General features: G+C 45.3%; 1 protein-coding gene across 1 annotated transcript in view; it reads right to left on the bottom strand.

Moving 5' to 3' along the window:
• Nucleotides 1-22,765, bottom strand: part of KIF4A (kinesin family member 4A) — a gene marked incomplete in the record, with an annotated part of 62,542 nt that overhangs the window by 28,707 nt on the left and 11,070 nt on the right. The window contains 3 exon segments of the mRNA XM_077474343.1: nt 16,910-17,029; nt 17,527-17,621; nt 19,698-19,864. Of these exon segments, the coding sequence (XP_077330469.1) occupies nt 16,910-17,029; nt 17,527-17,621; nt 19,698-19,864 (382 nt within the window).

The raw sequence follows: 22,765 nt of genomic DNA, 5'->3' as shown, positions 1-22,765 counted from the left end.
GGAGGGTGGGATAGAGCGTTACACACACACCCCCCCCGGTGGAAGAGACATTAGACCCTAAGGTATGACCAGGAAAAGGGGGGCGGAGGAGGCGGCCACGCACAATGGGTCACAAGCATTGCGCAGTTCTAAGGATAAAGCTGGTCACTCGTCTGGGCTGACAGGCGCTGCTGCTGCAGCCGCAGCTTCTAAACTTGAGCGATATGCCCATACACCTAATCGAACTCCAAGTCAAACACCTAAAAAGAATGTGCAAAGTGGAGAGGGGCGGCAGCAGAGTACTATGGCAGTGCAAACGGCTGGAAGGAAGAGCCAGGGTTCGGTGACAGAAATAGTGCTGACAAATTTAAATAAAACAGCAAATATAGCAGCCCAATTAGACTCCATGGTTGTAACAGGTAGAATCTTGGAAGCACAGGAGTTCGTGAGTAACCCCTCCATAGAGAAGGGTATTGGACGGGACACTGAGATGGGTGTAGAAGGAGAAATTTTGGTAAAAGGAAAAGAACCATCTTTAAAAGAAATTTTATCTGCGGTTAATACATGTAAATTATCATTGGATGATGTGTCAGATCCATTAAAACAGATAAGAGAAGATGTGTTAAATCTAAAAAATGAAGTACAGAAAGCTGCGGCTCGCATTTCAGACCTGGAGGAGAGAGTCAGCCAGGTGGAGGATGAGTTGTTTCCGCTGAAACAGGAGATGCAAATGATGAAGGGCCAGTTAAATGAGTATGGATAAAATGGACAAATATGGAAAATATTATACGCAGGAAAAATATCAGTCTTAGGTCTTCCGGAGAAAAGTGAAGGCAATGGTCTCGTTGAATTTATGGAAATATGGATAAAGGATAAAGTAGGGAGCGAGAAGTTATCAAGATTATTTGCAATTGAAAGGGCGTATAGAATTCCGTTTAGGATGATGGAAGGAAGAAGTCATCCCAGACCTATAATCATCCAATTATTGTCCTATAGAGATAAAGTTGCTATCCTTCAAAGAGCAAGAGAACGGAGTAATCTTGAATATAATGGGACAAAGATTTCATTGTATCCGGATTTTTCTCCCGAGCTGCAAAGACGGAGAGCCAAGTTTATAGAGTGCAAAAAGAAATTGCAGAGTCTTAAAGTGAACTATGCATTACTTTATCCGGCAAAGTTGAGGGTATCAGCATTTGGGGAAATTGCATTCTTTAATAGTCCAGAAGAAGTCAAATTTTGTTTGGAGGAAAATAAGTGTCAGTTTCAACAGAGGGGAATGGTGTAATATGAAAACAAAGAAAATGGACATTATTTATTTATTTTTTTTCTCCATTCAAATTTTTTTATTGAACATACTTGAAAATACAGATCGTTAAGGTACAACCTTATAGTCAACAAGGGTATAGTGATGGATATACAAGCATGTCATACATATGCCAGAAATAGAGTCAGTACATATCCATACTCTAACAATAATAACCATGTGCTGTAAACGATCTAAAGCAAGATTGACATGAAAGCTCTTTATAACAGACCTTAGATATTGTTTGTAAATACAATGCACCAGGGATTATCTGCTTTCGTGCTCCTATAATCGCGCGTGTAGGTCACCCCATTCTCGACACAAAGTCTTATGTATAAACATGCAACACAACAATCAGCAATGCACGGTTCGAGAATTAGGACGTGTAAGTGTCCATCCGGGTGACCCGCTAACATCATGTATATCTTTGGGGTCGTAAGTATTTTAGATGTTATTAGATAACAAGACCAGCTGGTTTCTGTAGTTGTACCTGCTAGAGGGGGATATGGGAATAGGAGTAGGAAGGGGGAGGGGAAGGGGAGGGAAAGAAAAAAAAAAAAAAAAAAAAAAACAGTGTGTATGAGGAATCTGTTACACTTGGGATTCGAGTTTGTAAGGGAGTTTTCCCTGAAGGGATAGGATTGTTGTGGAGAGAGGAAGCAGATGGGAGAAAGGAAGGGGAGGATGAAACCGGGCCTGTCCGGTGGGGGCACATGCCGCCAATCTAGCACCGGACTTTGACCAGTCCCCTCCACCCCCCCCACGGAACCAAAAAGGTGCAAATCTCAAAAGAGGGAGGGGATGAATTCGTTCAGTTGGTATGCGATGGCATGGTGCATTTGTACTCTGAGGTTGTCTTAAAGTGGTACCAGCAGGCCCAACGTGTATTATGTTTAGTGATAGTTTCCTGAGCAATGGCTATGAGTTCTTCCATTTCAGCGATTCTATTAATCCTTATAAACCATTCCTTAATTGAAGGAGTTTCAGATGTGCCCCAATGGACAGGAATACACAACTTTGCCGCATTCAGTAGGTGCATTGTTAAAGACTTGAAATAAGTGCGTCTAGATAAGGTGGTATGATGGAGTAATAGCTGAGCTGGGGAGAAATCCAGGGAGTACGAAGTGATTTTCGAGGATAATTTGTGAACCTCCTGCCAAAATTTTTGGAGTGCGGGGCACGACCACCATATGTGGAAGTGGGAGCCCGGGTGTGATTTGCACCGCCAACAAAGGTTTGAGGTATTCGGAGCATATTTATTGATGAGGGTTGGGACTCTATACCAGCGGTTGAGAATTTTGTAGCCATTCTCTTGTGTGGACACGTTTATGGAGCCCTTGAGAGTGTATTCAAATATTCGTTCCCATTGGTCTTCTGTGATGGAAATCGCAAGCTCCTTCTCCCAATAGTGACAGTTTTTGTGCTTCCTGGGGTGGTTACTAAAAAGGGTCTGATAGATGTAGGATACCAAGTGTCTTTGTGGGGCGGACTCCGAGCATAGTGTTTCAAATGGAGTCAGAGTTCTGGTCCAATGTAGGCCATGTTGGGGGCTAGATAGGAAGTGTTTAATTTGTAAGTAAGGCCATAAGGGAAATTGCTTGTCCTTCATTTGCGTGGCTAGCCTATCCCGAGACATAAGGGAGTTTCCCTGAAAGAAGTGTAACTCTCACGTGACTGTGTGGCCACCCAGAGGCCAGAAACTGCGGTGATATTCCCGGAGGGAAATCCGGGTTACATCTGATTGGTGTCATAGGGCCCGGTACATTGGCTAAGTGTGAATTAAAGCAAGCTTTGTGAAAGCAACGGAGCGTGGGGCCTATAAGAATGTGCGAGAAAGCCGTGCGCGGGATGCGATTGGCTGGTAGCCATGGAGTTGTTGCAAGGGGCATTTCCGCTATTAGATCTTCTAGGACTACCCATTGTTTAGTCGATGCATGGATGTTCCAATCCACCACTCTAGTGAGCAAGCAGGCCCTGTAGTAATTTGGCAGGTCGGGAAGACCTATGCCCCCTTTAGACACAGGTGTTGCCAGAAGGTCAAATTTTATGCGGGGGCGTTTATTACGCCAGAGGAATTTGGAGCATAAGTTTTTCAGCGTAGTAAAGAAGGCTGGTGGAATATGGATTGGGACGGCCTGCATGACGTAAAGAAGTCTAGGTAAGATATTCATTTTAAGAACTGCAGCCCTGCCGAACCAGGAAAATGAAGGATTGTCCCAGTTAAGTAAGTCTTTCTTTATTGAAAGTAACAATGGCAAAAAATTCAAAGAGTACAAGTCCGTCAATTGTGTCGGGAGTTGGATTCCAAGATATGATATGGATTTGGCCTTCCAAGAGAAGGGGAAGTTGGCTTGGCATAGAGCTACCGTCTCCGCTGGTAAAGAAACATTTAGGGCATGCGATTTATCGAAATTTATTTTAAGATTGGAAATTGCGTGGAATTCCCTAAAATCCAGCAAGAGATTAGGGAGAGAGATATGGGGTTCCGAAAGAGAAAGTAGAATGTCGTCTGCGAAGGCAGAGACCTTAAATTCCCCTCTCGGAGTCACAATACCTTTAATGTCAGGGTTGCTACGGAGGCGGTTGAGGAACGGTTCTAGTGTGAGTACATATATGATTGGTGATAGAGGGCATCCCTGACGCGTCCCATTCCGGACCGGGAAGGCATTCGACAGGTGGCCGTTGGCTTTCACTTGAGCTGTGGGATGCGTGTAGAGTGTAAGAATCATTTTGAGCATCTTGTCCCCAAGACCTATTGATCTAAGGGTCTCAGACATGTAATCCCAGGCCACTCTGTCGAATGCCTTCTCCGCGTCCAAGGATAGGAAGAAGCCCTTCTGCTCAGAAGACTTTAAGTAAGAATGGAGGTTAATAACTTTAATGGTGTTATCTCTGGCTTCCCGGCCAGGAATGAAGCCTACCTGATCAGGGGAGATGAGATGCGGGACCAGCGGGAGAAGGCGGTTGGATAATATTTTTGCTAGAATTTTTGTATCTACATTAAGTAGTGAAATTGGGCGGTAATTCGTAACTAAGGTGTGGTCTTTCCCATCTTTTGGAAGCACCGTTATATGTGCCTCCAGAAGACGATGAGGAGGGGTATCTCCTAGTGTAATGGAATTTAGAGTAGTTAAGAGAGGGCCGCTGAGATTGTTTAGGAAGGTTTTGAAGTATAGAGTCGTGAATCCGTCTGGGCCTGGGCTTTTGCAATTTTTCATTTGTTTTAGAGCTTGGATGAGTTCCTCTCCGGAAATTGGCTTTTCCAAAGAAGTGACAGTTTCTTGGGACAACGGTTTGGGTGCGTACTGGGTCAGAAAGTCCCTAATAGCGGAAGTCTTGTGTTCCTGAGAGGTCTGTTGGGAGTTCTGATGGTCTAAGTCATATAAGGTACGGTAATATCGTTCGAAGCAGGCTGTTATGTCTTTAGTACTGGTTGCTAGAGACCCATCAGAATTCCTAATCTTTCGAATCGTTTGTGAGGCTCTCTTCCCCTGCAATGCTCTGGCTAAGAGCGTCCCATTTTTGTTACCATGTTCATAAAATAACTTACGAGAAAGTGTAAGTTTTTTTCTGATTTTCAAATTCAATTCGTCAAGCAGGAGAGACCGCGCGTGTGTGAGCTCTTGCAGGGTCAGAGTGGCTTGTGTTTTTTTATGTGCTATCTCCAGCGTTTTAATTTGCGCTAGTAACTCTTGAATGCGAGCTTGTTGTAAACGTTTACGTTTGGCTGAGAGCATTAGGAATTCCCCCCTTATTGAGCATTTGTGAGCCTCCCACTGAGTGATGGGGTGTGTATCTGGTGTGTTATTTATGCGGAAGAATGAATCTAAATATGATTGTACGTGATCTATGTTGGCCTGGTCTGTCAGTAGTGAAGGATCTAGGCGCCATATTTTGGACCTGTTCAGTGATATCGGAAGAGAGAGAGAAATGGAGATGGGGTGGTGGTCTGAGATAAGCATAGGTTCTATGGTGGCTCTGGTCAGGAGGTGTAGGTCCTGTTGTGAGATGAACAGATAAATCGATTCTGGAGTACCTCTGGTGAGGAGGCGAGAAAAATGTGTAATCCCTTCCATCAGGGTTAAGAGTACGCCAAGAGTCGTGTAAGAGAAGACTATGTATTTGTAATTGAATCTGATGTAAGGCTCTATACGGGATCGACGAGGTCCCTGTTGAGGAGTCGAGTACGGGGTTAAGGGGTGCATTGAAGTCACCACCTAGAATAATAATTCCTGATTGAAAAGAAGAGATAAGAGAAGCCAATTTGCGAAAGAAAGGGACATGTTTCACATTAGGCGCATATACATTGGCCAGAGTGATCGGCCTGTTATGAACATGCCCCTTGACTAAGAGGTATCGGCCTTCCGGGTCTGATACGGAGTCTGTAATCTCTAAAGGGCAATTTTTCGCTACTAATATGGATACACCTTTCGACTTAGCTAGGGGATTCGTTGCGTGGAAGACTGTAGGGTACTGATAATTTTCTAGTTTTGGAATGTTATTAGATCTGAAGTGCGTTTCTTGTAATAGAATAACGTCCGCTTGGTTACTTTTCATCATTGTGAGAACCTGTGATCGTTTTTCCGGCGTGTTTAGCCCCTTTGCATTAAGGGAGATTATTTTAAGCGTGAGAGGGTTTGGTGTGTTGATGGCAGACATGACGTTGAATGCAGTCAAATGTAAATAGAAAGGATTATTATGTACCGTGAACAGGCTTCAACTTGAGTCGTGTTGGGACTACACGTAAGGGAGGGAGGGGGGGGGGGGGCACGTATGAATGGATATGCAGAAAAAGGGAAAAATGTGGGCTAAAGGGGAGAGGGAATGAGCAATCAAGATAAGAGCAATCCAAAAAAAAAAAAAAAAAAAAAAAAAACAACAAAAAAAAATAAAAATAAAAAAAATTTAAGGGAGGGGAGGGGGGGGGGGGGGGGTGGGGGAGAGACTCCCAAGGACAAGGGGGTCGGGACTAGGGGATATCTAAACCGGTGGAAGAAATAGACCTGCTATTCTTTCCAAAACAGTCTTTGGATAATGCAGCAGCTATACCAAGTCTGCTGTTTGGGGGGTAACAAGGGTTAGTCGTGTCAAGCCTCAGCCCGTCTCAGAGGACTAGAGTGAATAAGTCGGAGGAGGGTCTACGTGAGATGTATGGGTGGGTGGAGAGAGAGTCTTCCAATGTAGCAGTGATACACACTAACAAAATGGCAGAGCATGTCAAGGTCAATATCGAGAGGAGGGACCATTTTATCGAGACAATCATTTAGCAAAAACACAAACATAAACATAGGCATGTGACCAAAAATTGTAACCTTAACCAAAGATAAAGGCACCGAGAGAGGAAGGGCACATACATGTAGCTGAAACAAATTAAACTATGGATCTGCACATGGGAAGTGAATACCCACACGGGTTGCCATAATATAGAGAATGGGGATATGACCCAGAAGCGACTCACTAGAGAGTACCGCCTCGGAACTTGGGAAGAGTGGTACATTGGTGAGCATAGGTAGGTGAGCTGAGGTCAAAAACCATTCAGAAAACAGCAAAGCACAAGTCTAAAAAAAAAAACGTTGGAACAACAATTCTCCGTGAAGTGCATTAATATGTGCCCCCCAGGAGTTGAAGAATTGTGTCTATGGCCTCTCAGTGGTCCGTTAATACATGTATAAGCGTGTCTGAGAATCTGCAGGACAAAAGGGGGCGCAGCGGCTATGACTATCTGTAATGACTGCTAGGGAGGCAAGAAGAGGTTCTTGCTTGAGGCTTGGGTGTGTATGTGGAATGAGAAGCCCCTCTCTTTTTGTTGTGAAATGGGGGAGCCCCGGTGGGGGCCAGAGAAGTCTCCGCTAAAATTGTTAACCCCCCCCCTCAGAGGTCCCGAGGAGGGGTCCAAGAAGTGACGCTGGGCCCCCCCCCGTCCTGCGCAAGCCGAAAAATACATAAAAGAGAATAATCACATATACACTTGTCGAGCTGAACATGCCTACATTTGTATCATATAGCAAGGGAACCCAATATACCAACAATAGACTCAGATAGTGACCCAAACCCCGTCTCAGTGCAGTTAAACCCGGTATCATCCCGAAGTGTTGTCAAAAAAGTGGGAGTCGTGCTGCGTTGTGTCTGTGGGGTGTGCTGAGATGCTATGAAGTACCTGGATCGTAAGGCAACAAGTCCTGCTCTTAGGATGGGGGGAGGGGTGAGCCTCTTCAAACTTCAGAGCTCCGGGGCACGGGAAACCGATCCCATCTGTAGAGTCTATTGTCCAAAGGGTCAGTAGCAAGAGAACAGGTGGGAGAAGTCGCTCCAGCTCCAAATTTGCTCAAGACGAGGTATGGAACCCCCATTGTAGGCAAAATACCGCAAGTGGTCTCCTTGCTAGCAGGAATCGACATCAGTGAAAGGACATGAGAGTTCGGATAGACAAAAACTCCTGTGGGTGATAGTCTGAGGCTGAAGCAATCACCGAGAGCATAAACAGCCGACGAACGTCAAGCGAACACAAAACTGATACAAAGAACGAGGTAGTCATTGCAAACCGAGACCTATTTCACCAGGAACATGTAGAATAAAGGTTTATGGCAACTCGTGAGGAAACGATGGAATTCAGTGGATCCTTTTCTGACAAAATTAGGAGTAAGCCCCCCTCAGGCCTCCTGTCGAGGCCTTCTGTGAACTGGTGAAGCCGATGGGCTATTATTTGCCCGGGGAGGCCTTGCCTGAGGTGGCGGTGATGACGGGGGCGACCTCTGGCGTCGATGTCGCTGCGGGTTCCATTCCATGGCATCCTCTCCCTGGTCAGCAATCCGAGGAGCTGAGCTGCGATGTTCGTTGTGCCAATCAGGCAGGTGTGGGATAGGCACGTTCAGTATGCTGCAGAATTGTCGTAGATCCTCCGGGACCCGGAGGAGGGCTGTGCGTCCCATCACTGAGGCGGATAGGCAAAAGGGGAACTTCCACCTGTACGCAATATTTCTCGCTCTCAGAACATCCAATAAAGGACGGAGATCCTTCCGATGCTGAAGGGTAATTGGTGACAAGTCCTGAAAAAGCTTGATTTCAGAGCCCTCATGAAAGACCTGCCGCCTCTCCCTTGCGCGTCTGAGAATGTCTTCTTTCAGGGGGAAGTTCACAAGACAGCAAATGACGTCGCGGGGTGGATCCGCTTCTCTACCCCTGGGGCGCAAGGCCCTGTGCATCCGTTCAAATTCTATTGGCGAATCAGGGGGTCTATCTAGTAAACCATTAAATATTGCTTGAACGCATTGTTGAAGGTTGCTGGGGTCCACATTTTCAGTCAGGTTTCTGATCCTTATATTGTGTCTCCGTCCTCTGTTCTCAAGGTCCTCTAAGTGCCTACTCATCTCCCTTATTTGTATGGTGTGATGGTCTGCAGTTCGCATCACTTGCGATATAGCGGTTTCCTGCATGTTAGTGACCTGCTCTATTCTATCCAGCCTTGTGGCCATGGCCTGTACATCCAGCCTGAGGTCACCAATAGACGCTGCCAGTGTACTCTTTATATCTGTTGCGATGGATTGCATGTCATGCAGGAAGAGTGGCTGGGCAGCGCTGGCTGTAGTGTGCACTGTGTGGTGTGCTGGGCTGGGCTGGCTGAGAGACGCGCGCTCCGGGCTAGGATTACCAGAGCGCGCTGCCTGAGATGCGGCCTGTGTGGATGGCGGCGTGTCCCGCTGCTGCGGCCTGAAGATCGCGGGAATCCCGCTGTTTGACTGGCTCTCTCCCCCCCGCGGGGACCGGGACCTCGGCGCGGAGGTGTTCCGGTCTCCCTTACCCATGTTGGTGTGGGGAATGTCCACCGTGAAGCTGGGTTTCGTCCTCGGCGAGCGGGAGCTCTCTCCTCAGGCGGCCATTCACGTCCGGCGCCAAGCCACGCCCCTCGGACATTATTTTTGGACTAAAGGAGAATGCCCCCATATTGCTCTCTTTTTGTCTCCTTCCCTTTCCCCCCCCCCCCCTTTTTTTGTTTTGTTTGTCTCTCTCGGTTGCAATGGGGAATATTTTTCTTTTTGTCGTAGAAATAAGATTAATAGGAGTGGGCTGGTAGGGTGAGTGGGTGGGAAGGATATATCACTCTGGGAGGTAAAAACGGTCATGTTGGAAGCCCCTTAGAAGGGCCCCAAGTGGGGCATGGGGTGGATGGGGAGGGGAAAGAGAAAAGGGATGGTGAGGGTGAATGGATGAATGATAGAGTGAGAAAGGAGGTTGAAAGGATAAGGAAGGGTATAGGTAGGCATGGTAAAGGATTGTCATTTGCACAAAAAAATATTTAAGCACAGAGTTGATGTGTGGAATAGCAATAAATATGGTGGTTAGTGAAAAAGGTCACAAGAAAATGAAATTGAGTGAGGCACTAGGCAATAAATTGTCAAAATTTATATAAAAAGCGTTAAAAATGTGTGTAGGAAATATGGTAAATTTGAGATATAAAATATGCATGTGTTAAAATACAGAGAAAGCACTTAGAATAGAGAATAAAAGTTTGATATTGTGATTTTGGCCTTAAGTATGGGAGTAAGTAGTAAAGTAGGGAACTTCACTAAAAGTGTTAAAATTTGTTCTTGGAATGTACGGGGGTGAAGGAACAGTTGAAGAGGCGTGCGATATTTTCTATGGGGAATATGGGTAATTATGGGATGCTCCGTTTGCAGGAGACCCACCTGGACCGAGATACAATCAGTGTGTTAAGACACAGGAAGTATAGGATACAATATCATTCTACATATACCTCTTACTCAAGGGGAGTAAGTGTTCTAATAGATCCTGGGTCGGGTCTAACCTGCAGGCAGAGCATCATAGATGTTAAAGGGAGATATGCGTTTCTTTTTTGTGGTATAGAAGATAAAGTATGTGTGATTGCAAGTGTGTATATCCCACCGCCATTTAATGCATATTAAATGAACTGTTGAAGTTTATAATGGATAAGCCTGGAATCCCGGTTATAATAGCAGGGGACTTTAATATGATAATGGATCAAAAAATAGATAGGTTCCCACAGAAGGCAGGTAGTAGGGAGGGACCTAATGGGTTGTCATTTCAATTTTGTGAAGAAACAGGTTTTGTGGATATATGGAGGAGGTGGAACCCCTTAAGGAGACAGTATTCTTGCCACTCTAGGACGTACTCCACCTTGTCCAGGATCGATATGGTGCTATGCAATGAAGAGGCATTGGGGATGGTGGAGAAGGTTGAGTACGAGCCAAGGGGAATTTCAGACCATTCACCTGTAACGCTTTTAATGACAATAGGGAGAGGATATAGCAGAAGGGAATGGAAAATAAATCCATTCTGGTTAGAATTAATGGATAACACGGAGGGTGTAAAAGAAAATCTAAAAGAATTTTTGAGTACAAATGTAGGATCTAAGTCCCTGGGAATAATGTGGGATGCCCTGAAAGCCTTCCTTAGGGGGGAATTAATAAAAAAGATATCGCAGATTAAGAAGAATGGGTCAGTTAAGGAAATAGAAGTAAAAGAGAAGGTAAGGAGGTCAGAAGAAAGGTATTTAAGGGCCCCTTCAGAAGAGAGCTATAGGGAGTGGAAGAATCAGGCAGATTATAAAAGACTTGTATGGGAGAAAGAGGAGAAGAAAAGGCAGTTCCAGAGGCAGACCTTCTTTGGTGAAGGGGAACAAGTGGGGAGGGTATTATCATTAATTGCTAAATCAAATAGTTCGTCCCCAATAATACCGGCGATTTTGGACAGGGAGGGAGGTATAAGGAAGTCAACACCTGAGATAGTGAAAGAGTTTAGAAAATATTACGAGGAATTATATAAAGTTTCAAATCCCGATGTAGAAGGGGAGATGCAGGAATTTTTTGGAAAAATAACATTACCCAGTTTGTCAGAGGAAGATAGGGAGGGCTTGGAGGCTCCATTGACTCTGGAGGAGTTGCAAAAAGTAACAGCAGATATGATAAAACAGAAAGCCCCAGGTCCGGATGGATTGCCGATAGAGATTTATAAAAAATTTGGGGATATACTCTTACCTGCTCTCCTACAGGTGTTCAATGGGGCCTTTGAAGCGGGGCAGTTGCCGCAATCAATGATGGAGGCCACAGTGGTGGTCTTGGCAAAAGAAGGGAAAAACCAATTGGAGACCGCATCATAGCGACCTATATCCTTACTGTGCTCAGACGTTAAGATTCTGGCAAAAGTACTTGCAACAAGGGTAAAAAACATAATTTCAAAATGAGTACATCAGGACCAAACTGGGTTTATCCCAGGGCGGTCCACAAATATGAATGTGAGACGTGCCTACTTAAATATTCAGATTCCTTCAGAAAATAAAGGGAATAGAGCAGTTATGTCTTTAGATGCGAAGAAAGCCTTCGATAGTGTGGAATGGCATTATTTGAGGAGGGTGTTAGCGGAATTTCAATTTGGGCCGAGATTTATGCAATGGATAAGATTACTGTATACAGGACCAAGGGCGAAAGTGAGTATAAATGGGGAATGTTCAGAGGGGTTCCACTTGGAGAGGGGGATAAGACAGGGGTTCCCTTTGTCGCCCCTGCTTTTCGCCCTCTCGGTGGAGCCTCTGGCCATAGCTTTGAGAGAGGCGCAGGATATCCGGGGGTTTAAAAGGGGGGGGAATTAAGAGGAAAAGGTCGCTATGTTTGCAGACGATGTGCTGTTTTTAGGGGATACGGGGCCCTCATTGGTGGCGGCAATGACTGATAAAAGAATTTGGGTATTTCTCTGGACTTGAAATTAATTGGGAAAAAAATCAGTCCTCCTTCCAGTGGATCCCCTGGATATTCCATTGCCAGTACAGGTATCCCAAATTGAAATAGTTAGGCAAATGAAGTACTTGGGAGTAAATATGACGCCAGACCCAAGGCAGTATATAGCAGGGAATCTAGTTCCACTTATGTCAAAATTAAAGCGTAAAATCAGAGTATGGAAGAACCTCCCCTTGTCAGTAGCCGGCAGGTGTAATTTAATTAAGATGGTGTGGATGCCTCAAATATTGTATGTCATACAAAATTCACCAGTCTGGATTCCAAAATATTGGTTTAAGAAAATGGAAAGTTTGTTTAGAGAGGTGATATGGAAGAATGGAGTGGCAAGAATTAGTTTACAAGTGCTACAGAGACCAAGGGAATTGGGTGGGTTGGCACTACCTAATATGAGATACTACTTTTTGGCTGCCCAATTACAGTATATGAAAGGAGGTAACCTAGCAGTAGCGATGGAGAAGGGAGGCTGTCCCTTGGGGAGGGATACCCCGCATAATACAGTAGTGGAAGCGGTGGAGACCGACTCATTTAGGACCAGATGCCCCACAGCTCAACTGATGGTAAAGTGTTGGGAGGAGATAAAAGTAATATTGGGGTATAGAGGATATACGAAATTCTCTCCAATATGGGAAAATAAAACTTAGAGGAAATTAAGAAAATGGGGAGATTAGTAGAATGGGATCGGAGGGGTGTCCACTTCTTAGCGCAACTATATAGGGACGGGAGACTGAAAACATTTCAGGAATTAAGGGATGAATATGGGTTACCTGCTCATTCCCTCTTCAATTATATACAAATTAAACACGCGTTGGAGGTACAATTTAGAGGAAGGATGTTGGAGTGGAGTAAGATGCCGGTACTCAGGAGAATTATAAGTAGCAATACATCGAAAGGAGTTATTTCAGATATCTACAGGTATCTAAAGAGAATGGAACAAGGGATGATAGAGGAAAAAAAAAAAAAAGGGTAAAATGGGAAAGAGATGTGGGCCCAATACCGGATGAACAGTGGGAGAAGGTTTTGGCGTTGGGAGCGAAAGTTTCATTATCTCCATCACATATTATATCTCAAATGTATTTAATCCACAGGGTATATTATACTCCTCTCAAGTTGTTTAGGTTTGGGAGTAGGCAGGACGCAGAATGCCCAAGATGTGGAGATCGAAGAGGGGATCTAATACATATGATTTGGCGATGCCCAAGATTATATAGATATTGGGTAGGAGTAATAGGGAAAATAAATCAAGTGGCTGGGCCATCACTAGAAGTAGAAGCTAAAATTTGTATAATGGGATTGATAGAAGAGGAGGAGGTCCGGGGGGGATATCCACACAGCCGTAATCAGATGCCTTTTTCCAAGGGAGGAAACTAATTGCGTATAAAATGGCAGAGGAGGGAAGCACCCACAGTAAAGGAATGGATGGAAATGGTTAAAGACACGATAAAAAAAAAAAAAAAAAAAAAAAAAAGGAGGAATACATATATAGGAAAAGAGGTAATTATGGGAAGTTTGTTAAAATATGGGGAAAGTGGTGCGAGTAGTGAACAAGAGTGAGTAGGATGTAAGTGTTATGGATGAAGGAGAGAGTGAATATGGGGTGGGGATGGGGGAGGGAGAAAGCAAAGAGCAGTTTGTTTAATTTTGATTTTATTTACATTCTGGATAAATTGTTGATTATATTGAGTATTTAATATTATTGGTTGCGGGAAAGGGAGGGGGAGAGGTTTTGGTGGGGAGAAAGGGTATGGGTGGGGGAGGGTAGGGAAATTTGTATGCAAGGGGAATTATTGTATGAGCTTATTCTGTGGTTGTATCTGTGAATTTGAATACAAAGCAATTAAAATAAAAGATTTGGATAAAAAAATAAAAAAAAATAAAAAAAAAAACCACACACACACACACACACACACACACACACACACACACACACACACACCACAGCAGTGTATGGAAAACACACCAAAACCCAACCAGGTATTCTCAACACGAGAGATTTCCAAAACCGCAACCATCTGCGGAAGTAAGGCAACAGTGCATCAACAAAACAGTACTGCGTTTTTAACTGAAAACCAGGAAAAAAAAAAAAAAATCTCAATTGCACATATAAAATTGCAACTACACGGCTGCCTGCAAAAAACTTTGTGGCCAATACAGGCATCAGATGATGCACTGATGTCTACCTTACACAGCTGAGCGACCGACGCTTTGTGTCGGAAGGCCCAAGACGTTCCGATTGCCCTTGTACAGTGGGCCGTGACTGGAAAGGGGGACACCTGCCCCTTCAAGGCGTAGGCTTGTACTACAATCTGTCTGATCCACCTGGAAATGGTGGCCAACGAGACAGCCTTACCCTTCTTAGGACCAGCCACCAAAAACAAACTGCGAGTCTGACTTCTGAAAGGGAGCGGTGGCAGACAAATACACCTTCAGAGCCCTAACCACGTCGTCAGCATGAAGGGCCACCTCTTTGGGGTGCTTCGGCTAAGGACACAAACAATGGTAATACATTTTTGTTCTCATTGATATGAAAAGCCGAGACCACCTTTGGTAGAAAGGACGGTTGCTGACGCAAGACCACCTTATCTGGTCATCCACAGGGATAAGGCGACTTGCATGACAAGGCTGCCAATTCCGAAACCCTCCTGGCCGATGTGATGGGCACTAGAAAACACTTTCTGGGAAAGAGTCAACGGGGAATCTCCCCGATATTTTCAAACGGCAGCTTTTGAAGCACGGACAACACCAGGTTCAAATCCCATGGGGGTAACGGAGGGACTACATGTTGAACCCCCTGAACAAAAAGGTACTCAATGAGTGAGATGCCAGGGGTCGCCGAAAAAAAAAAAAAAAAAAAAGAAAAGAAAAGAAAAAGAAGCACAGCAAAGGCTGAAATTTGCCCCTTAACGCCAATTTCTGGTCTACTCCTTGCTGAAGAGGATCCTGGATATAGAAAAGGAGCGCGGATGCCACCCTCTCTCCTCACACATGGAGATGTAGGCCTTCCAGGTACGATGGTATATCTGTGAAGATTTCTACGCCCTCAACATAGTTGGAATCACCGAGTCAGACAGACCCCCGGTTCCTCAGCACCTGGCTCTCATGGCAATAGCCATGCCGTTAAAGCCAGAGATGGTAAAGCAGGATGAAGGATTGGACCTTGAGATAGGAGGTCCTCTCGAAACGGCAGTTGCCAGGGAGCATCTGCCACCAGACCTGCGTACCAGGGCTGCTGAGGCCAATCTGGGGCAACCAGGATTACTGGAATCTCCTCAGCTTCCACTCTGAAGTAGACGTGGCAACGGTTTCAGTGGAGGAAAAGCGTGTTCATGTTCAGAACACAGCATAACCTTCCCATCGCCCTGCGATGACCAAATAGGAAGTAGAAGGTCCAGGGGCAGCAGCTAGAGCACAAAAACATGGTCTGGCTACAAGAAAATGTCCGCCAGTGTTCTCAATAGGGAATCACCAGGAAAATGGCCGAATGAAGCCAGTCTGACCCTTGTCCATAATTAAAATGGCCGCCAAATAGCACTATGAGGATCAGAGAGAATGTGCGTCAGGCACAGCGCTGCACCAACACAGGGGCATGACTACACAGGTATCCAGCGGGACTAAGCCTCAGGAGTTAGGGACAGGGGAGAGAAGAGAGGGGGGTGAGGGGGGGCACCCCCAAATCGACCTCCCAGGGAATGAGCAGCTGCTCCACCCTGCCAGGCAGGGAGAGCTGTATTTATCAGTCCTGAAGCTGGGAGACATTCTACGGTAGGCAACTCCTGATCAGTACTGGGAAGAGTACTGTCCTCGGTATACTGTGACGCAAACATCAGTAGCCCGGTCATATGCAAGCCCCGGAGCATCAAGCTCACCGACCAGCTCTGGAGCCGAGGTATGTCATGGTCTGCCGAGCCTTAGCTGCGACCTGCACATGCTCGATGGCCGGACTGGGGAGACTACAAGAATAAGTGAACCAGCCTGTCACCCAGCCAGCTGTTGATGAATGATCCTGTGATCTTCTATCTTGTGCAAAAAACCAAGCTTCTGCATAAAAAAATAAAAACCACACCACAGACCTATGGGCCCGCAGGGTTCCTAGGTCTAGATCCTTCACTAGGCAAAAAAAAAAAAATAAAAAAAAAAAAAAAAAAAGGAGAGTTCTGCCTGAGCAGGCTGTGGGGTTGTGCCCTAGGGACCGCCCCATGGGCGGAACTAAAAGTTTTGAAGTGTTGTATTACAACTTGCCTAGTATCTCTAGTGATAGGGCTAACCCATTTAGTTACAGAGAGGAGCTGTGTGGGTCGGTGAATACAAGAGAAAAAATAAAAAAAATCTTTGAAGTGAGACTGCAAACAAAATGTCTAAATGCACTCCGCTCGCCCCTCCCTCCCAACGGGGACTTAGAAACCCAATATCTAAAGTGAACATAAAGTATGAAGGAACGGGTGGGTGGACCTGTTGAATCACTGTGGCGAGGTGGCAGCTGAGCTATCAAGTCATTGCTCAGAGATTAGGGCTACACCATCAACAGAATGAGTTTGAGGTCTTTAGGAATTCTGCTGGGTTCCCCCCTCCCCCTTTATGAATTAGCCCACAGTGCCTGTAGCTATAAAATGGTCAGTGTAACCTTGTTTGGCAGTTTTTACAGCTGGTATGCAAGTACACGAATGTCCATATAAGCCCGGCCAGTCACTTTTAGCAGTATACAGATACTACAAATAGGAATTCTGAGCCTGAACACCAGTTGCACAATATATTGGGTTTAATAGAGAAGAAAGACTACTATAAATCTTTATAACCATTTTACCGACACATTTCTGTTCCTTTTCTTAAAAAAAAAAAAAAAAAAAAAAAAAGGGGGGCTCACCTTGTAGAAGACGAGTCAGCTTGGAGTCTCTGTAGGGCACAAATCCGCCTCGCTTAGATTCATCCCCCAAAGCGCTGATGACGTTTCCCAAACACAACAGGCCACGGTTAATGCTGATACCTGGGAGGGGGAAGAACACGGCAGTTGTCTTGTTGGGAGATAATATACATCAACTGACCTTCGCTGCAGCTACAAACCATTCAGTAAAGCAGAGCTACATGTGCACAGTGCCAAGGCAGCCTGAGCAACCTTTCCACGTGATCATTAAAAGGTTTTACCATGGAAGGGTGAGTACATCCCAGGACACAAATCTTCCAAAAATAAATGACCCCCCCCCCCCCCCCAATTTTTTTTACTTAGATATAAAAAAAAAAACAAATAAAAAATGTATTAAAAGAATTCTTATGGGGGCACCTGCCAGAGGGTAGGAGCCAGGATTGCTGGCGGGGGTACACCAGAAGAGGATTGGAGTTGCTCTGTGCAAAATTACATACAGCAGATAAGCATGACTTTTTTTTTTTACTTCATAAAAAACAAAAGTAGAATAAGAAAGACACCACACACAAAAAAGAAACCTTTAGTAGCGGGGGGGGGGAACAAAAAAATAAAAAACTAACCTTCCTTCAAACGATCGCCTTCAGCCTTTGTCTTTTTCTGTCTTTCAGACCCAGCCAAATCGACGAGGTGCAATTTGGAGCGGAAACTGTTGTTTCTACAAAGAATTACAGACTGGGTTGGAGGGCTTCTGTATGCCAAGGACACACATGTTAAGTGGACAAAAACTTCTGTCTGCCATAGAAATATATCACATGACTGAAGCATCCACCCAGAGGCGGTAGGATGTACTTTTTTTTATTACAGCCCCATTGAAGATTCAGATTAGGGCTGAAACGATTAATCGACATCATCGATAATGAAAATCGTTATCAACGATTTTCATTATCGATTAGTCGGTCCGCACCATGCGATCCGCGGAGCGGTCCGTGGCTGCGGCCTTAGGAAAGGCCGCGGCTTCGGCCTAGCTCCGGAGCTGGCGGCCATCTTGGCACACCCGGCGGCGTTGTATTGTAACCCCGTCACTTCCGGAGCGGCTCCTTTGTGTAGTGTCATATTTTGCTGCCTATCACAGAATGCTACGGAAGGGACGTTGCCGCCAGAAATTGCGTACTGCGCACGCGCATAGCATTCCAAACACTCGTGCCGTGCGTTCCAACATAGTTTCGGCAATACTGTTCAGCGAAACCATCACATAATGTTACGGAAGTGACGTTACAGACAACACAAACACTGGGCCGTGCGTTACAACACTAATACTTCCCTTGTTACCTAGTATCATTTACCAACCATGCTGAGCTACGTGCCGTGTTAGGTTCTGCATTGCTGGGACTTGCAGTGCCTATCCTGAGCTACATGCTTCAATGTTCAGTGTCCTCATCCCTATCCCCGAGCTTCAATGTTCAGTGTCCTGATCCCCATCCCCGAGCTTCAATGTTCAGTGTCCTCATCCCTATCCCCGAGCTTCAATGTTCAGTGTCCTCATCCCTATCCCCGAGCTTCAATGTTCAGTGTCCTCATCCCTATCCCCGAGCTTCAATGTTCAGTGTCCTCATCCTTATCCCCCTGCTTCGATGAGGACACTGAACATTGAAGCTCGGGGATAGGGATGAGGACACTGAACATTGAAGCAGGGGGATAGGGATGAGGACACTGAACATTGAAGCACAGGGATAAGGATGAGGACACTGAACATTGAAGCAGGTAGCTCAGGATAGGCACTACAAGTCCCAGCAATGCAGAACACGGCACGTAGCTCAGCATAGTTGGTAAATAATGATACTAGGTAACAAGGGAAGTATTAGTGTTGTAACGCACGGCCCAGTGTTTGTGTTGTCTGTAACGTTACTTCCGTAACATTATGTGATGGTTTCGCTGAACCGTATTGCCGAAACTATGTTGGAACGCACGGCGTGAGTGTTTGGAACGCTATGCGCAGTACGCAATTTCTGGCGGCAACGTCACTTCCGTAGCATTCTGTGATAGGCAGCAAAATATGACACTACACCGTCACTGAAACAGCTGACGGCGGCCCTTTACCGCGCATGCGCCACTTCAATGCTATTATCAGCGCATGCGCAGGATATTTCTTTAGCGGCAGAGAAAAAGTATGGACTGAAGCGGGCGGAGTTGGACAGATAACAGATAAAAGGGGGTTTGCGCTATGGATAAGCTGCAAAAGAACGGTGGATATAAGAGGGCTGCCACTACCCCAGGCTTGCAACAAAAAGTTGGAACAGTATACCAATGTTATAAATACAGGTAGTAAAAGCGCTCTACTCTGATGTTTTTAACCCCAGGAAATGTAAAATATACAAAAATTAAAATGAAATTAGTGGGTGCGTTTTTGTAAAATCTTTCATATATATTTTTAATAGTATTGGCTTTTTTATTTAGTCATTGTGCACTGAGATATATATTCATCACGTGGTATAATTTATAGATCAACATTTGATAATTGATTCATTTTTACATTGTGCGTTTATTTTTCATATTGTGCGTTTTTTTTTTTTTTTTACTTTTAAATATGATTTTATCCAATTGAAAAAATAATCGGCCGATTAATCGATTATGGAAATAATCGTTAGTTGCAGCCCTAATTCAGATCGGACAAATAAAATGACGGGCATGGGTTCTAATGATTATAGGACCCATGTGTTGTAATGCAAGTCAAAATGTATGTCAAGACAGGCCCCTCTTAGGATGGCTTTAATAATGAATGTAGCGGACTCACTTGTCATCGATTTTCTTTTGATCAATGGAGATGGTGAAGATGGCGTGTGATCGGGAGGACTGGGAGTTCATGGCTGTGGAAGCCACAGTGCGGGCACTATTCCCCTGCTCCAGACAAGCCACCATATCCACCGCAGTCTTCACATCACGCTCAGTGAGGCCGCAGATCTGAAATGGAGGAAAAACATTAAAAAAAAAAAAAAAAAAACACACACCAAATAAAATATGAATGCATATGAAGGGGAGCCAGTGGCAAATCCGACACACGGAAAACTTTTAAATGAAAGCCAACTGCCTGCAGAAGAAAAAGTGTGGAGAAGATGATACCGGGGGTTGTGGCCATAACCCTGGTATCTAACTGCAAAGTCACAATGTACATTTAGGCTTCATGCACACGAGACACAGCTTGCGGCAGGTGACGTGACAAGTCACGTGGCAGGTGGACAATCCACAACTTGTGGCAGGTGCCGTGGCAAGTGACACGCTAAATACAAGTACACTGTTGCTCCTCCCTCTGGTCTCACAAAATTGCTGAAATAGTTACTGTTTTTTGAACTGGGGAGGGTCTATGATGTTAGCTTAACTAAACGCTTCTAGACACAAACACGGTAAAAATGGCGGCAAAATGTGCATTTCTAAACACCGGTTTCAGCTTTTAAAAACATGTGTCCAGCAGAGTTTGCATCTGCGTCTTGTGTGCATGAAGCCTTACAGTTAAGAGATCGGCAAATGGTTAATAGCAGGTGCATTCATGGTGCTGGCTATGTAAAAGTGCTGGTAATACTGAATGGCTGGCTTTCCGACCAGTTTCCGTTAGAGAGGGGGACCCGACAAGGCTGCCCCCCCCCCCATGCTATGCATTGGCGGTGGAGCCATTGGCTATCATGATTCGAGCAGACACTAGCATCCGAGGCCTTAAGATAAGGAGCCTGGAAGAAAAGATTGGAATGTATACCGATGACACGCTCCTATATCTGGTGGATTCGGGTCCCTCTCTCGTCGTAGCCCTACTCTCCATAGAACGGATCGGTGGTCATTCAGGTCTGAGTATCAACTGGCCGAAATCACAGATCCTTCCGATTGACCACTCGCCCACCCCTTCGACTCTCCTGATCAAGTACCTTGGAGTACAGGTTACCAGATCACTCAGACTACACACCTGAACATTGAACCTCTATATGCGCTAATTAAAATTAAGACACAGACGTGGGCCAGATACCTGTGGGTGTAATGGGGCGCTTTAGTAAAAAATTATACTTCTCCCAAAGATACTCTATTTGGTATGGCACGCCCCTCTGTATATCCCACAATTTTTTCTTCAAAATAATTGAATCCATTCTCAATTCCTTTGTATGGGGCCACAGTAAACACAAATTAGCTTGGAGAATCCTAAAGAACCCAGTGACAATGGGGGGGGGAGCCGCTTTTCCAGATTTTCAGGACTATTACCTTGCCTCCCAACTGTCCCACTTCTAACATTTTGATAAAGACGAGCTACCAAGATACCAAGCACTACTCTGTTGGCGCCCGGGTGACCCAGCCCATGCCCCACTTCAGGCAGTCCTTAGAGCCCCATCGACAAGACGCCCCTCCCAACACAAAGCGGACATTGCTGACTCATCACCGTAGGGTATGGCGGATGACATTACTAAAACTCGGAACCCCACAGGTTCACTCCCACACCCTCCTCTGGTTCAACACACACCTACCAGAATTATTGTCTATTCCGGACCCGGAGGTGTGGATACGCCATGGGATCCTATACCTGTATCAGATCATGACCACTACGAAACCTAAAACATTTCAAGCGCTAAAGGACTAATTTTCCCTTCAGGTATCTACAACTCCGCAACGCTATACAAAACACAGTTTACTGGCTCCAACCCATCTCTGGCAGTCCCCTCTGTAGTAGACACAGTCACAGGTACTGAACCAGCTAGACTGATTTCTACCCTATACTCCGCCATTTGCCTCCCTAGTACTACAGCATTGGGCCTATACTGCCGAGACTGGTGGGAGGTGGATGTTTGAACCATTGGCAATGAGGATTGGGATGGAGATTTGGGAGGATGTGAAAAGAGTTTGCCCCAAACTGTCAGACCGCCTCACGCAGTTGTACATTATACACAGACGTGTCTGACTCCTCAAGAGGGCTAGCACGCTACAAACCCTCATACAACCCGGGGTGCCGACTAGGATCACACACCAGGCTCTATCACCTTCTATGGTCCCTGTCCAACCATGCAAGGGTACTGGACACAGGTGGTTCGCTTCCTACATGGCCAAATGGGCTCCCCTGCCACTTTAGACCCGAAGATGTGCCTGCTTGGTCTACTACCAGACTTAGACGCTGATAAGCCCCTCGCAACCTTTCTACACGAGACGCTATTCATGGCGAGAAAAAGAAGTAGCTCGCAAGCAGAAAGTTGATATATGTACATAGAGGATGTCCGCAAAAGTATGAGAAGGTTTGGAGTAGATGGTCCAGTAGATGGCGAAACGTGTACCTGATATGTTTATTCCTGCTCCCCCCCCCCCCCCCTTCTCCTCCCTCCTGTTCTGGACTAAGTACTGGTCCTACCCCCGGTGGATCTCTGTTTTATGTCACGCTGACACTACAATGTGTGTATGTATTATTGTTCTGCCATGTTGGAACGTACAGATGTATGTACCATGATACACTTTTCAATAAAGTTTTTTTTTATTTTTTTTGGAAAACCAAAAGTGCTGGTAATACAAACAACCTACCTTAATTCCTTCCTTGGGTCCTCACGATGCTGATGTGTCCCACCTTATCTCGAGGAGTGAAGAGAAGATCCAGAATTTCTTCATTGTAAATCTGGAAAGGAAATTTGTAAGGAAAAAATCTTTAGCAAAAATGTAATTCCGTTTCTTGCTTCTTTTCCACCAATTTGGATAGACTAGAAATGAGGGGTGGACGCCCCCCCCCCCCCCCACCCACACACACACACACACCTCTTCCCCTTGTCCGAAGTGTGAAGAAAAACTGTCACCATAACCGGTGTCCAACAGAATATTTCCACTATTACTATTCTGGGTGGCCTGTCA

The sequence above is a fragment of the Lithobates pipiens genome, unplaced genomic scaffold (genome assembly GCF_037356315.1).
Source record: "Lithobates pipiens isolate NorthernLeopardFrog02 unplaced genomic scaffold, aLitPip1_a1.2 Scaffold_1, whole genome shotgun sequence".
Taxonomy (NCBI): domain Eukaryota; kingdom Metazoa; phylum Chordata; class Amphibia; order Anura; family Ranidae; genus Lithobates; species Lithobates pipiens.
Note: the sequence above shows the minus strand (reverse complement) of the source record. Positions and strands in the feature narration are given on the sequence as shown.